At 37.0% G+C, this 15,369-nt stretch overlaps 1 protein-coding gene across 2 annotated transcripts; it reads right to left on the bottom strand.

Annotated features, from left to right (window-relative positions):
• Window positions 1–2,217: 2,217 nt before the first annotated feature.
• LOC127501680 (homeobox protein NOBOX-like) lies at window positions 2,218–14,817 on the bottom strand. Of its 2 annotated transcripts, XM_051873822.1 has the most exons (9): window positions 14,126–14,815; window positions 12,377–13,291; window positions 10,636–10,742; window positions 10,422–10,522; window positions 10,236–10,339; window positions 8,171–8,393; window positions 4,947–5,341; window positions 4,564–4,874; window positions 2,218–2,321 (listed from the first exon to the last, which is right to left on the bottom strand). In XM_051873822.1, the coding sequence occupies exons 1-8, from the start codon at window positions 14,157–14,159 to the stop codon at window positions 4,573–4,575; spliced, it is 2,181 nt and encodes a 726-aa protein (XP_051729782.1). In that variant the 5' UTR covers window positions 14,160–14,815; the 3' UTR covers window positions 2,218–2,321; window positions 4,564–4,572. The 2 variants fall into 2 exon arrangements, with proteins under 2 accessions (XP_051729782.1, XP_051729783.1); XM_051873823.1 differs by lacking the exon at window positions 12,377–13,291 and having other exon boundaries at window positions 14,126–14,817.
• Window positions 14,818–15,369: the final 552 nt, after the last annotated feature.

Below are 15,369 nucleotides of genomic sequence, written 5' to 3'. Positions count from 1 at the left end.
GGACAACAGAGACCGGTCGATAACACTTGAATTACTTATAAATGTTTAACTTTTACTTCTAATATTTGTTAGACGAGCTTAAATGTAGGCAATATGTATTAAAAACGTATAAAATATGCTATAATATAAAATATGATCAAAAATAAAGGAATTATCATGCAAACCAGTGGCTGTGTGGAGTATTTAAAAAAGTTTAGAGGATTTAAAGGAACACTCCACTTTTTTTGAAAATAGGCTCATTTTCCAACTCCCCTAGAGTTAAACAGTTGAGTTTTACCGTTTTCGAATCCATTCAGCCGATCTCCGGGTCTGGCGGTACCACTTTTAGCATAGTTCATTGAATCTGATTAGACCGTTAGCATCTCGCTCAAAAATAACCAAAGAGTTTCGATATTTTTCCTATTTAAAACTTGACTCTTCTGTAGTTACATCGTATACTAAGACCGACAGAAAATGAAAAGTTGCGATTTTCTAGGTCGATATGGCTAGGAACTATACTCTCATTCCGGCGTAATAATCAAGGAACTTTGCTGCCGTACCATGGCTGCAGCAGGCGCAATGATATTACCAGCGCCTCTCACAAATGCCTCCATGGTTGCAAGGCACGCTCCCTGTGCAAGCAGGTGGTCACAGGTGCTGCGTAATATCATTGCGCCTGCTTCAGCCATGGTACGGCAGCAAAGTTCCTTGATTATTACGCCGGAATGACTGTATAGTTCCTAGCCATATCGGCCTAGAAAATCACAACTTTTCACTTTCCGTCGGTCTTAGTACACGATGTAACTACAGAAGAGTCAAGTTTTAAATAGGAAAAATATTGAAACTCTTTGGTCATTTTTTAACGAGATGCTAACGGTCTAATCAGATTCAATGAACTATGCTAAGCTATGCTAAAAATGGTACCGCCAGACCCGGAGATCGGCTGAATGGATTCGAAAACGGTAAAACTCAACTGTTTAACTCTAGGGGAGTTGGAAAATGAGCCTATTTTCAAAAAAAGTGGAGTGTTCCTTTAAGTTAATCCATAAACATTAATATATAAATATAAATAAAAATAAGCTAGTATTGTAGTAAAAATGAGTCAACACATTATGTTTGGTTAAATAAACAACCCAATTTGTTTGGTTGGTAAAATTAACCCAACATGTGTTTTGTCCTATATTTACCCAGCCCTTGGGTTATTTTTAACCCTGTTTTTGTTTTTTTTTAGAGTGCAACTACAGTAATTACCTAAACATGCAAATTCCTTTGACACTAAAAACTTTGAGCAACTGTTCAAATGTAACGAACTGACTATAAGCAACTTTGCAACTACATGTCAACATATTATACTAAACAGTCTACTAATACTATTAATATTTAATAATAAATTAGAGTTAGTTGACATGTAGTTACAAAGTTACTTATAGTCAGTAGAATGTCTGAAGTTGAAGTTTATGTAACCAAATAAATAACTTCATCATTAATGTTATTTAATTGTATTTTTGCAGCCTTTTAACATTCTTTAGAGTGACCACTGAATAAATAATTACCCATGACTGAAGTTTGCATTCCCAATGATTTAATTTGTAAGTATTAAGAGGTCAGACTAACAAGCAAACATGCCACAGGCGTTTACTTTTATCTCACCAAGTTTCTCACTACATCTGTAGGCAACCAGAGACAGGAAGTGGAAGGGAACTAGAGCATGCATTTGCGTATGTGTGAGGGTTATATTAACACTGTGTAAGAGCAGGCTGTGGTGTAATGATCATGCAGTGTTTCTGGCGTCTTCATTTTTTTCTTTGTACAAAAATATCTTTGAAAAAAAAAAAACATGTCCTTTCCTTATTCAGTCCCACTTGTGAGTAGCTGAGTAGGTCTATGGAGAGAAAGAATAAAAGCATGTAGTGATGAAAGGCGAGGAGGACTGAATGCTTCAACAAAAACTTTCAAAAAGACCTCAGAAATGTGTTGTAGAGAAGTGTGCAGGACTCTTAAACTGAGATCAATGCTCTTGTAAAACAGCGCCCCCTTGTGGCAATTGCTAGTCTCTTCTACAGGTGCTCTTACACACTTTTTTTCCTCAATCTCTGGCTGTGTCCGAAATCGAATACCTCCCTACTATGTAGTAGGTGAAATACAAAAAAGGGTGGCCAAACATAAAGGCCTGAATCATCACTGATTCCTAGTCCACTAAATATTGTGCTCATACATAATAACCAACACACCAAAACATTAGAGAAAGAGCATTTTAATAGCTCCTGCACACCACAGCAAAAACAGAAGACAAACATATAAAGAAATGAAAATATTGCCTGTGGATCTTCTCAGTCGGTACCCTGAAACACAACACAGATGTTTATCATTAATATCAGGCACAGACACAAAAGGGCACCTCAACAGAACTTTGCTAAATGAAACAGCTGGTTTGACAGCCTGACAATGTTGGTCCCTCTAAAAATCCCGCAAAACCTGTCAAAAGATCAGTGTGTTTTCTAGCTGTGTATATAATCGCTACACTCAAACTTTTTGATACCAAGGACCCTCAAATATCCAATTGTAAAATATAAAGGCAGATACATAAGAGTCATGGATCAAGACCCATTGAAAGGTGCAGTATGTAAGAATTCTGTCCGCTAGAGGTCGCTAGAGGCCTATTCAAAACAAAGGCGTAGCTTGATGATGCCAAGTTTGAGCGCGGAATCTTGGGACATGTGGTCTTCACCTCATAGCCGGTGGAAAAGAATAGGGATAGGACTCAGAAAGAAATCATGTTCATGGATGTGATTATTATACACGCCGCGAGCAGCGGAACTTTTATTATGCCACAGGCGCCGGCGCCGCTGCCGCTTTTCCGGTCATGAGTATGAGGTAACGCATCTCTGTTTATTATATTAGATACATTTGAGTGTGTTGAAAATGTTATAACGTTACTCTGAGCGTTCGCTCGGCGGCTGCTGTGAGACACTGTTACACACTGCAGTAAGATAGATCAATTTTGGAATGTCATATTAAATGCTGGATGGCTTGTGTTGATAAATGGCATGCAATTAAAATTTAAAACGTATTGTATGATGGAGAAAATGCTGTATTACTGTTACTAAAAATAAAGCTGCATCTGATTATGCTATGTTAGCTACTTGACAAAATAGTGTTTTTCTCTGAGGCATGGTAAAGCATGGTACTCGCAAAAAATCAAGAAAATTAGATTTAAACAATAAGACTAAACGTGCTGAGCTATATAACAATAATTCGTTTTCTGTCTATAAATATATCAAAACAGTTGTTCCCTTGTCTATTAAAACATGTAATATATTAAAGAGTCTTTGGTGTTTTCATGGTTTCTACAAAATAAAACCGGAAACCGAGGGTAACGCGGGTATGACGCAATTGACAGGCGACTCCTCACACGTCCCGGAGCTTTGGTTAACATTGCAATTTTCTCACGATTTACAAATAGTTGAAAACATTTGGGATATTGTAAGTACTCAAGTGAACAAAATATATAACACTGGCCTAGTGGTTTTTGGATATTTTACTGCAAAAATATTACATATTGCACCTTTAAACTGTACAAAAAAAATAGTTGTGTGATATATTAATAATAGAATTAATAATTCAACTACATAAATTATATTTAATCATTATTTAATTACATTATAATACATTAAATTAAGTTGACTTTTATACTTTAGCTTTTATTAATATTTTAAATTCATTTTATTTTTTTATTTTCAGTTTTCATTTTCATTTTATTTTAGTGAATGTGCTGTGAGTGTTTTTGTCATTTTTATTAGTTTTTATTTTTTTTAAATATCTATTTTTAATTAATTTTTATTCTAGTTTTAGTTATTATTAGTATAAGTTAAATTAAATGTAAATGAGAAATGTTGCCTTAGAATTTTTTTTTCACTATATCTGTTTTTTTTTATTCATTTCACTTACTTTTAATGCTTATTTTATTTCAAGTAACAAAAAAAAAAAAAAAAGTTTTTTGAATTCATTTTTATTTTTATATTTTCAGTTTTCATTTTAATTTTATTTAAAGTTTTAGTGAATTTGTTGTGTTTTTGGCATTTCTTTTATTTTTTTTAAATGTCTAGTTTTTGTCTAATGTCTATATTTTTTATTCCAGTTTTAGTTATTTCACTACAACTATTTAAACTAAAGGTAAACGAGAAATGTTGCCTTGGCAAATATATGATCTATTTTTTTTTTTTTTAATTAATTTCACTTGCTTTTAACATTTATTTTAGTAACAAAAAAATGTTTATTTATATGGTTTTAGTTAACTATAATAATCCTGATTCAACACAAACACTTTGCAAGGAGAGATGTTAGAGATTTTTTTTTTTTTTTAACTTAATGAAATGAACTATTGTATAAACTATGTTTTCCAGTCTTTAGATTTTTTTTTTTGCACTTTTTTCCACTAAAATTTCTCCTCAGAACCTCCAGCATCCCCTGACCCATTTTCAAAAATAATAATGACTCACACTGTTCTATTATCGATTATAAAACGCAAAATATGTGCATATAGACTGTATACAGTCACACAGCACAATAAAAAAAAAACATCACCTGCTGATGTTAAAAGTTGATCGGTGAAAAATCACAATGAAAGGTAGGCTCCGCCTCGCTGACTCTGATTGGCTGACTGTGGCCCATGTCCTCAGACTCCACCTTGACACTGGGCAGTAGGGGGTCAGGGGTGGGTTTGGGTAAGCTGGGCAGCTGCGGCGCTCCTTGGAGCTGAACGTAGTGCTGCTGGGGCAGGAGCTGAGTGTACTGGCTCTCATGACCCTGTGACGGTAACTGTGGCCGAAACACCGCCTGTGTATACTGACCCGGCTGACTATACATGTCAGTAGCCCAAGGGTAGGCCTGAAATGCTTTATAGAAACATGTAAGTTAACACTTTAAATAGAGATGCTTCCTCCAGTGGTGTAATGTGGAGGACTTACCATGAACTCCAGACTGGAGCAGCATCTGGTTGCCGGTTTGAGGCTGGAGATACGCGTGTCCACTGCTGGTGTATGCGGGCAGAGTGTTGTTGAGTGGTAGATATGGAGCGCTGCTGCTCTCGGTAGGGTTGGGCGTGAGGTAAGGAGAGGGCGTGAGGTACGACAGGTGAGAGTACTGGGGCAATAGTGTGCTGGACTGTTGGGGCATTAGACAGCTAGTTTGTTGGGGTAACAGAGTGTTTGTTTGCTGAGGTAGGAGACTATTAGTCTGTTGAGTTAATAAGGTGTTAGACTGTTGAGGAAATGTGTTGAGCTGGTAATTTAAAGTGCTGTTCTGTGGAGCAGAAGTCATGAAGTCCATCTTTACAGAGTTGCCCAAGCTGTCATAGTCAAACCTGTGAACAGCAGAAATAGATTTGAGGATCAAAATCATGTGACATTAAATGATTTGATTGTTTTGAACATAAAGGTGGTATTCCACCTGCAGCAACAAAGCAACCAGATTGCATTGATTTTAATGAGAGCTGGTGGTTTGCAGCAACATGATGTGGGCGTGTCCAAGTTTTAATTTATGCAAACAAGCAGTGCAGTGACAACCAACAGGAATGAAGACAGTGGAGCACATGTGATCAGTCAAAAATTTCATGGCCACCAGAATATTTCGTTGTATGAATATCTAAACATGCAATATATCAAAACAAAGAAAAGAGCTTTTAAACAACAAAAAAAACCTTTTTATTCTAGCGTCATGCATTCTTTTTATATCAAAACTTTAATGTGGGTAAGCTTAGGAAAAAAAAAAAAAAAAAAAAAAAGGCTGAGAAAATGTTTTTTTTTCCTCAAAGACCACAAAAATCACATCCACACAAGCATTTAAAAAAATATCCGTCTACATGAAAATGCAAAAACGCGCTGTGAAGCGCTGTCAAGAGTATGCCAAACCAACAGGTGGCGATATAACACTAACTTTAAAGCCATGTTGGCCAATCAGAAGCCTGAAAAAAAGGTTATTACTGGTTCTGGTAGGCTAACAACATGTAAAGAAAGGAGATAGCGGCATACAATCTGACATCAAACAAAGGAGATAACAGCGCGCACTCTGACGTCACAAGCCAAAATCTCCGGCTCCACGACAACACTGCAACCAGAGTTTCTGAAAGTCTTCACTCTGGCAGGAGTTTTCAAAAAGGTTTGGTTTCAGTGACCTGATATTGTGTTTGCGTGTGGACGAACGGCAAACCGGTTTTGAAAATACCCGTGTTTCGTGTGGATATGGCCTCAGAAGATGCGTAACAGCGCCCCCTACCTTACAACAGTGAAAACACAGAAAGACAGAAAATTCTGTCAATAGAGTACCTCAGGGATGACTTGTGTTTGTATGCAAAACCCGGAAGCGAGTTAGCATTTTAGGACTTCCAGTTCCATCGCCCTAAAGTCAATGGGTTTTTTGAATGGGTTTTTGCTAAATAAAATTTTGCTGATAAAATAAGGTCTGTGGTTAACTAAGCCTCTAAATATTTTCACGTTTTGATCCATGACAAAAAACACACCAGTTATAACCCACTTGTGATTTTTTAAACCTTTATTGTGTCTTAAAAACGGTGGTTGCTAACAAATTGCTAAAAGGAACTACTTCCTTTGGCGGGGACTTTAGATGTTATCATGACAAACAGGACATTTGGACAGCATTTCTCATGAAAAAGTGGAAAAGTATTCATACACAGCGCAGATCATAATCAGCGAGCATGTTTTTAAATAAAGTTGTTTTCTAAATAAAGTTTGAGGAAGCTTGGTGGTGGTGACGTTGATCCGCAACCATGGCGTGCTGTAGTCCGTTTATAGCCTACTGTTAGCTTTTTATATCTGATGACTTTATTTAGGCTTCAAAATGTATAAATGTTGTGTTAACTTGTAAAGATTATCTTGATAGACAACACGTGTAAGTGTCATAACCCTTTGTTAAACACAGAGCTTATTTTTTGCGATTTTCCAAAAGTCTGTGGGAAAAATGCATTGGCTTTCGATCGAGGGAACCCGTGCGCCGCTAACTTCCGGGTTGGCCTACAAAAACACGCCATCCCTGAGGTACTCTATGGCGGGGAAAGAGTTAAAATGATATTTTGTTTGTTTATTAATTTTTTACGCCATGATATTTACATGGCAAACACAAAGGTCAATATCATAATCCATAAAATGTACATTATTATATAAAACATTTCAAGAGCTAAAATGAATAATGATAATCAATATTACTAAATATTATTAATATAATTACTTTATATGAATAATTATAGGAATTATATACATTTAGACATAATGACATGATGTGTGGAAACTAAATAGGTTGATTTATGCATTAATAATTCTATCTTGTCCATTATATGATACAGTTTACAGACAAACACTTTTTCTAAAGAAAGCGGCAAGAAAACTGATTCAATGTCAAAATGACTTTCTTTGTTGTTGTTTTACCAACAATACACTACAATTCAAGTTGTAAGATTTTTTTGTTTTTTAAAAAAAGTCTCATACTCACCAAATCTGCATTATTAAAAATTAAATAAAATAAAAAAATACAGTAATTACTCATTTGTAAGTCATTTTAGAAAAAGCATATGCTAAATGATTAATTGTACATGTAAACAAATGCATACAAAAACAATAATATTCTGAAATATTATTACAATTTAAAATAACAGCTTTCCATTTCAATATATTGTAAAATGTAATTTATTCCTGTGATCAAAGCTGAATTTTCAGCATCATTATTCCAGTCTTCAGAGTCACATGATCCTTCAGAAATCATTCTAACATGCTGCTCATGAAACATTTATTATTATAATCAATGTTGAAAACAGTTGTGCTGCTTCATATTTTTGTGAAAATTGATACACATTTTTTTTTTCAGGATTCTGTGATGAGTAGAAAGTTAAAAAATAACAGCATTTATTTGAAATATAAATATTATAAATAACTTTACTGTCATTTTTGGTGAATTTAATGCAAAAAAAAACCATCCTCTTTGTGATCAGATTTTCCACAGCTATGGCCAGATATGCAGACTTAGACTACCAACAATATTAAGACATTTAGCAGCAAGAACACCTGCTAGACTGTAGTACAGGCCTCCACTTCTGAAAAATCACTATATAAAATGCCGTCTAGTGACGCCTAGTGGTTAAAAAGGGAACTGCATGAGATGAGTAACCTAGTTTCATACTAACCCTGTGTCAGTCTGCAAACTCAGCGGTGTTGTGTCTGCGGAGCTGGGCTCACTGTGTTCAGGTGTGTCGAGCAGCAGGGACACGGTGTGAGTGGAGGGGTTGTATGCCGTGATGAGAGGCAAGGAGGCTCGTCGTATCGGAGGAGGACTGTGCATGGGAGGGGGCATGTACTCCAAAAAACCTCCTTGAGACACACAAGGTGCCACGTCAACACAACCTGGACCTGATGCACACAGAAAATTGCATTTGCACAAAACACAGGGGTTACATTTTATATTGATAGTCCACATTCTACAACAAGTACTTACACCAATCAGGCACAACATTATGACCACCTTCCTAATATTGTGTTGGTCCCCCTTTTGCTGCCAAAACAGCCCTGACCTGTCGAGGCATGGACTCCCCCCTGAAGGTGTGCTGTGGTATCTGCACCAAGATGTTAGCAGCAGATCCTGTAAGTTGCGAGGTGGATCGAACTTGTTTGTTCAGCACATCCCACAGATGCTCGATTGGATTGAGATCTGGGGAATTTGGTCCAGTTCTGATGCTCACGTGTCCACTGTTGGCACTTTCGGCGGTGGACAGGGGTCAGCATGGGCACCCTGACTGGTCTGCGGCTATGCAGCTCCATACGCAACAAACTGCGATGCACTGTGTATTCTGACACCTTTCTATCAGAACCAGCATTAACTTCTTGAGCAATTTGAGCTACAGTAGCTCGTCTGATGGATCGGACCACACTTGCCAGCCTTCACTCCCCACGTGCATCAATGAACCGCCCATGACCCTGTCGCCGGTTCACCACTGTTCCTTCCTTGGACCACTTTTAATAGATACTGACCACTGCAGACCGGGAACACCCCACAAGAACTGCAGTTTTGGAGATGCTCTGACCCAGTCGTCTAGCCATCACAATTTGGCCCTTGTCAAACTCGCTCAAATCCTTACGCTTGCCCATTTTTCCTGCTTCTAACGCATCAACTTTGAGGACAAAATGTTCACTTGCTGCCTAATATATCCACCCACTAACAGGTGTCGTGATGAAGAGATAATCAGTGTTATTCACTTCACCTGTCAGTGCTCATAATGTTATGCCTGATCGGTGTACAAGTAACTACATGTCAACTAAGGGTGTACTCACACTAGGCACGGTTGCCTTGAACCGAGCCCGAGCGCGATTGTCCCCCCTCCCCCGCTGGCCTGCACTCACACTGCACTTAACGTTCCGGGCCGAAGCATGCTTACGTCATATATGATGCAACTTTTTGAATGGAAGAAAACAGGAAGAAATGCACTTTCGCTAAGATACTGCCTAATATATTTATCTTTTATGCCGTGCAGCGATTTTCACTTGCACATATCAGAGGATTATTACAGCTGACGTTAATGGAGGAGTTTGCAGCTTTACTCGCAAACTACAATTCCTGTTCATCAATAAGGTGAGAAGCAGACCCGTTATAAAGCCAAATACACTCAAATTAATTACATGAATTGATAAGTGTACTATCAGAGTAGTAATAAAGATGTTTGTAATGATGACAGTAGCACACACAAAAGTAGCAGCTGTTCTGTACTAAGGCACGGTTAGTGCTCACACTGCATGCGAACCGCGCTCGAGCCCAACCGAACCGCGCTCTGGCCCGCCTCTTCCAAGCAGACCAGGGACGGCTAAACGAACCACGCCAGGGCACGGAACGGAGCGCTCACACTTGTCAAACGAACCGGGCTTTGAGGGTCAAACGCGCTCGGGCACAGTTCAGAGCACCTAGTGTGAGTACGCCCTAACTCTCATTAAAGTATAGGTAGACTGTTTGGTTCGGGTTAGTAGAATAAGTTGACATGTACATGAAAAGTTACTTCTAGACTATCGAAATAAAGCGTTTCCAAAACAGGTGCCCATGTTTTGAATGCGCAGGCATTTTCAATTAGCTCTAATTAAATAGTGTAAGTCCTATTGTGTAGTTTAACTAAACAGTTTAAGTCCTAATGCATAATTGAATTAAATAGCTCAAGTCCTAACATAGAGCTTAATTAAAAGGTTAAGGTGTATGTTTGAGCATGTGACCTTGTGGACTGGTGCGGCTGGTCCTGATGGTACTGTAGGGGGGGAGTGTGTTCCCAGGCTTGGGATGTTGAGATGCAACAGCAGGAGCTGTGAAAACTGGTGGCCTGCACACACACAAATGAATTACACAATAGATTATACGCATTACATCACACAATATGTTTGCTGCATTGTGTAAACACTAACCTGTTGACCTGGACACAAGGTTGACCCCGACTAGCAGGAGGCTTTTTTGTTGTGGTTTTCGCTGTTTTTCTCCATTTGGCTCGACGGTTCTGAAACCACACCTGATACGAGGATCAGAGTACAATTATTGACACTTGCATGTATTTTGATTAATTTAATGACAGATTAATGTGAGAAGGGGCGTCATAAGGAATGGATGCCTGTGGGCAGTGACCATGATTCTCTGGGGCGTAACACCAATGGAGGCCGCGATCTCCTTTCTCTTGTCTCCATCAGGGTAGTGATCATCCTGAAATACACGCTCCAGCTCCTCCAACTGATCTACACACACACAAACATGTTGGTACACCTATTATTATGAGGACATTTCATAGGCGTAATGGTTTTTATACTGAGCTAATGACATTTTCTAGCCCTAACCCCTAAATATACCCATCACAAAAAAAACTTTCTGCAGTTTTAATACTTTTTTAGTATGTTTATTTAGCGTTTTGAATTATAAGGACATCGGCATGTTCTCATAATGTAGGGGGCGTGGCCTGAAACCTAAACACACTATACAATATAATGACTTTGAGTCCTCATAATGTAGGTCAAACCAGTGCACGCACACACACACACACACATATTATATATATATATATATATATATATATATATATATATATATATACACACAGTACTGGTCAAAAGTTTGTTTTTGAAAGAAGTCTCTTCTGCTCATCAAGGCTGCATTTATATGATCAAAAATACAGTAAAAACAGGAATATTGTGAAATATTTTTACAATTTAAAATAATGGTTTTCTATTTTAATATACTTTAAAATATAATTTATTTCTGTGATGCAAAGCTGAATTTTCAGCATCATTACTCCAGTCTTCAGTGTCACATGATCCTTCAGAAATCATTCTAATATGATGATTTGATACTCAGTTATTATCAATGTTGGAAACAGTTGTGCTGCTTTTTTTTTTATAACCTGTGATACTTTTTTCAGGATTCATTGATGAATAAAAAGGTAAAAAGAACAGAAATTATTCAAAATAGAAATATTTTTCTAATCTTTACTATCACTTTTTTCATCAATTTAACACATCCTTGCTGAATAAAAGTTTTAATTTCTTTCAAAAAAAAAAAGAAAGAAAAAAAATGACTGACCCCAAACTTTTGAACGGTAGTGTATATTGTCACCAAAAGATTTCTATTTAAAATAAACACTGTTCTTTTTACACTTTTTATTCATCAAAAAATCCTGAAAAAGTATCACAGGTTATAAAAAAAAATATTAAGCAGTACAACTGTTTCCAACATTGATCATAAATCATCATATTAGAATGATTTCCAAAGGATCATGTGACACTGAAGACTGGAGTAATGATGCTGAAAATTCAGCTTTTCATCAGAGAAATGAATTATATTTAAATTCATTTAAATATAATTCATAAATTTATTAAATATAATTAAATAAATTAAAGTATATTAAACTTGAAAACTATTATTTTAAATTGTAAAAATATTTCACAATATTACTGTTTTTTTCTGTATTTTTCATCAAATAAATGCATGCTTGATGAGCAGAAGAGACTTCTTTCAAACACATTAAAAATAGTAACTTTTGACCAGTGCTGTATATATATGCGTGTATATATATATATACATATATATATATATATATATATATATATATTTTATAGACACATATTTATATGTTAAAGTCCAAGTATTCTTCCGTGGAACACAAAAGAAGATATTTTGAAGAATGTTTTTGTCCACACAATGAAAGTCAATGGGGTCCAAAACAACACTAAACAGGATTGTACGGACAGCAAAACACAGACATTTTTCAAAATATCTTTGTGAGTCATACAGGTTCGGAATGACATGAAGGCAAGTAAATGATGACACTTTCATTTTTTTCAGGCGAACCACTCCTTTGATATGTACATTCTCTCACCAGTGCTGTAGAAGGTGCGTGTTTTCTTCTTCGGAGGCATTAGAGGCACGTCAGCGCTGATGGAAGGTAAAACCTGAGTGCTGGTTTCTCCTCCGACGGAGGCTAGAGGCATAAGGGCCGCTCTGCTGGCGAAGCGGGTGTATCGGCGAGTGGTGTACACCTGCCGCAGCGTCACCTCCAGCGGTCTCATGGCCTGGGGATCAACAGCAGGGCTGCTTCCATAGGGCCGTTTGCCCAGACACGGGGCCTCCAACTGGACCTGTGGTGGGACCTGAGGTTGAAGTAGCGGCTGGGGCTGAAAGGGGAATGCTGTGGGATTTTGAGGCGGTAACGTGATAGATAATGGTCTTAGTGGGGATTTTATAGAGGGCTGTTGGGAGAAATCTGAAGACTTGGGGGGGCATAACAAAAGGTCTTCATTCATACACCTCGCTACCGACTGATCACACACCATCACCAGGTCTATAGTACAATCTGGGCCCATCTGCAAAATACAGTCATCCTCTAGAGGAGGCACCAGCAAGTCACTTGCCTCTTCATCATCATCATCACCATCTGTCTTTGTTTCATCATCTTTTAAACCTAACATACTTTCCTGCTTATCTTCTTCATCCGATTCAACGATATCTACTTTCTTGTTTTGCTCTTCTTCTGTGCTTTTCTCATTTTTCTGCTTGGTGTCTTCAGTTTTTTCTTCCTCTTTCGTCTCTATTTTCCTTTCTTCAGGTTCTGCAGTCCGGTTCTGCTCAGTTATTTCCTCTAGTTTCAGCTCGGAGTCACTCTTGAACTCGCTTGACTCCTTGTCTTCCACTTCTTCTGCATCACTGTTTATTTCTCTCTCATTCTCTTTCTCTGCATTTCTGTATCTACAATACCCTCTCTGCTCATCCTCTTCACACAGAGGACAAGGACCATCTATAAACATGAGATTGCAAGAAAAAGACTAAGTAACACTAACCAGCAAACTTGCCATGAATGAAATCTACTTTAATTCAGAACTGATTATTATCTCTCGGACCTATAAAACGCTCAAATTTTGTTTTCTAAAGGGATAATTCACCAAAAATGACTATTCAGTCATCATTTACTCACCTTTCTGTTGTTCCAAACCTGTATAACTTACTTTTTTCTGTGGAACACAACAGATTTTGAAGAATTTTGGTAACCAAACCATTTTTGTTCTTTCATTGTATTAAAACACACACACACATTCTCAAAATGTCTTCTTTTATGTTCCACAGAAGAAAATCATACAGGTTTGGAACAACTTGAGGGTGAGTAAATGTCGACAGAAATTTCATTTTTGGGTGAACTATCCCTTTAAATTCGAATCATGGCTCTCCTTGCTTCAAAAAGAAACCGTTTTAGTTTTAGATTAACTTTATCATAAAACATTTTACAGCTCAAAGCTCTTTATACGTTGAATGTTACTGTTGTTCAAACCACGTAAAAAATTACTAACGTGTCTCTCTCTCTGTGTGTGTGTGTGTGTGTGTGTGTAAACTATAAAAATGTTACTGCCGGAGACTTTATCATCCAGTTAAAGTTATAAAAAATACTTTTAGGTGATGTGTTGAATGTGACGCTTTCTCCACGTGCTTCTTTATCACTAATTAGAGAATAAATTGAACCTCCGCCCTGAGTATCAAACCATTAGACCTTTTATCCGTTTTAGAAATGAGTCCAATTAGACAATTATCGGTGTCAAAAACAATGAGTCAATCAGCTCATTTACATCAAATCACCCACCGTAATCACTGGCAAACAAGGCATCTTCGGCCATCGTGTTGCCCACGCGCACAGGCCTCTATCTGTAAACTTGATATTAAAGTTATTGAGCTTGAGTGAAGCGCAAACTCGAGCATCAGTATTGATTGATTACCTGCAGACGCTGCTCAGGTTACATCACGTGACGTGACATGCAGAGGAGGCGTGTTTCCATCTTGAACAGGCGTTTAACAGTATTTCGTAATCTGTTTTTGGATTAAATGAAATGGGAAAAATTAAAAAAAATATATATTTATAGTATATAGAAATATATAGGCCTATATTATAATGTCTGTTATATCGTTAGTCTGACAACAACAAAAAAATCTAATCATTTTAAATTAATTGTTGACTCATCAAACTTAATTTAATTCTGATATTCTTTTTGATATTTTAAATTACTTTTTTTTTCATTTAATTCTAACTAAAGTTTCAATAGCTTGTATTTTTGTAATTTTTATATATATATTTTTTAAAATAGTGGTGCTTATTTAAAAAAAAATAGTTTGTGAAACCTTACACACTATCCAACAATAAATGTTTCAAACTGTGATGTTTCATGACCTGTGCACTTGTGTGTTTGATTGTTATCCTTTGGGGAAAGAAAAAATTGACTTTGCATAAAACTTGGTAGTCTGCTCAATAATGAAGATGCCAAAGAAATCACATACTCTCTTGAGTAGGTACTTATTTTGAAAAGTAATTACTTTGCAACTGCTAAAAAAAAGTACATTTCTATATAGTATGAGTGTGTGTGAATGTAATCCGGACATACTACATTCACCATGTTGACACTATCATGTGACCTACCAGCGCTTCACTGCCATTCACAAATCCTCTCCTGTGGCCTCATGGGATAGTAAAGTGTCCATCGTATGCACACTTCAGAATCTCACCGGAAGTAGTAAGTCATCCAGGTACTGTTTTATGGGTACTGTGAATTTGGACATGCTTCTTTTGTCACATACTGTTTTTCGCCTACTATATAGTAGGGAAGTATGCGATTTCAGATGCAGCCGGAGTTAAAATTGTGGCTGATATTGCTCCTGGATTAACAATGACAGCAAATGGAAGGTCAAGTCAAGCACATCCAAAATCACATACTTCCCTTCTATATAGTAAGTGAAAAAAGTATATCTGAATTCACAGTACTCATTAAAGACTAGGCAAAAAGTACCCCAAAAAGTCTTCTGGTGAGCATACGATGGACACTTTACTATCCCATG

Source organism: Ctenopharyngodon idella, chromosome 19 (genome assembly GCF_019924925.1).
Source record: "Ctenopharyngodon idella isolate HZGC_01 chromosome 19, HZGC01, whole genome shotgun sequence".
Classification (NCBI taxonomy): Eukaryota; Metazoa; Chordata; class Actinopteri; order Cypriniformes; family Xenocyprididae; genus Ctenopharyngodon; species Ctenopharyngodon idella.
Note: the sequence above shows the minus strand (reverse complement) of the source record. Positions and strands in the feature narration are given on the sequence as shown.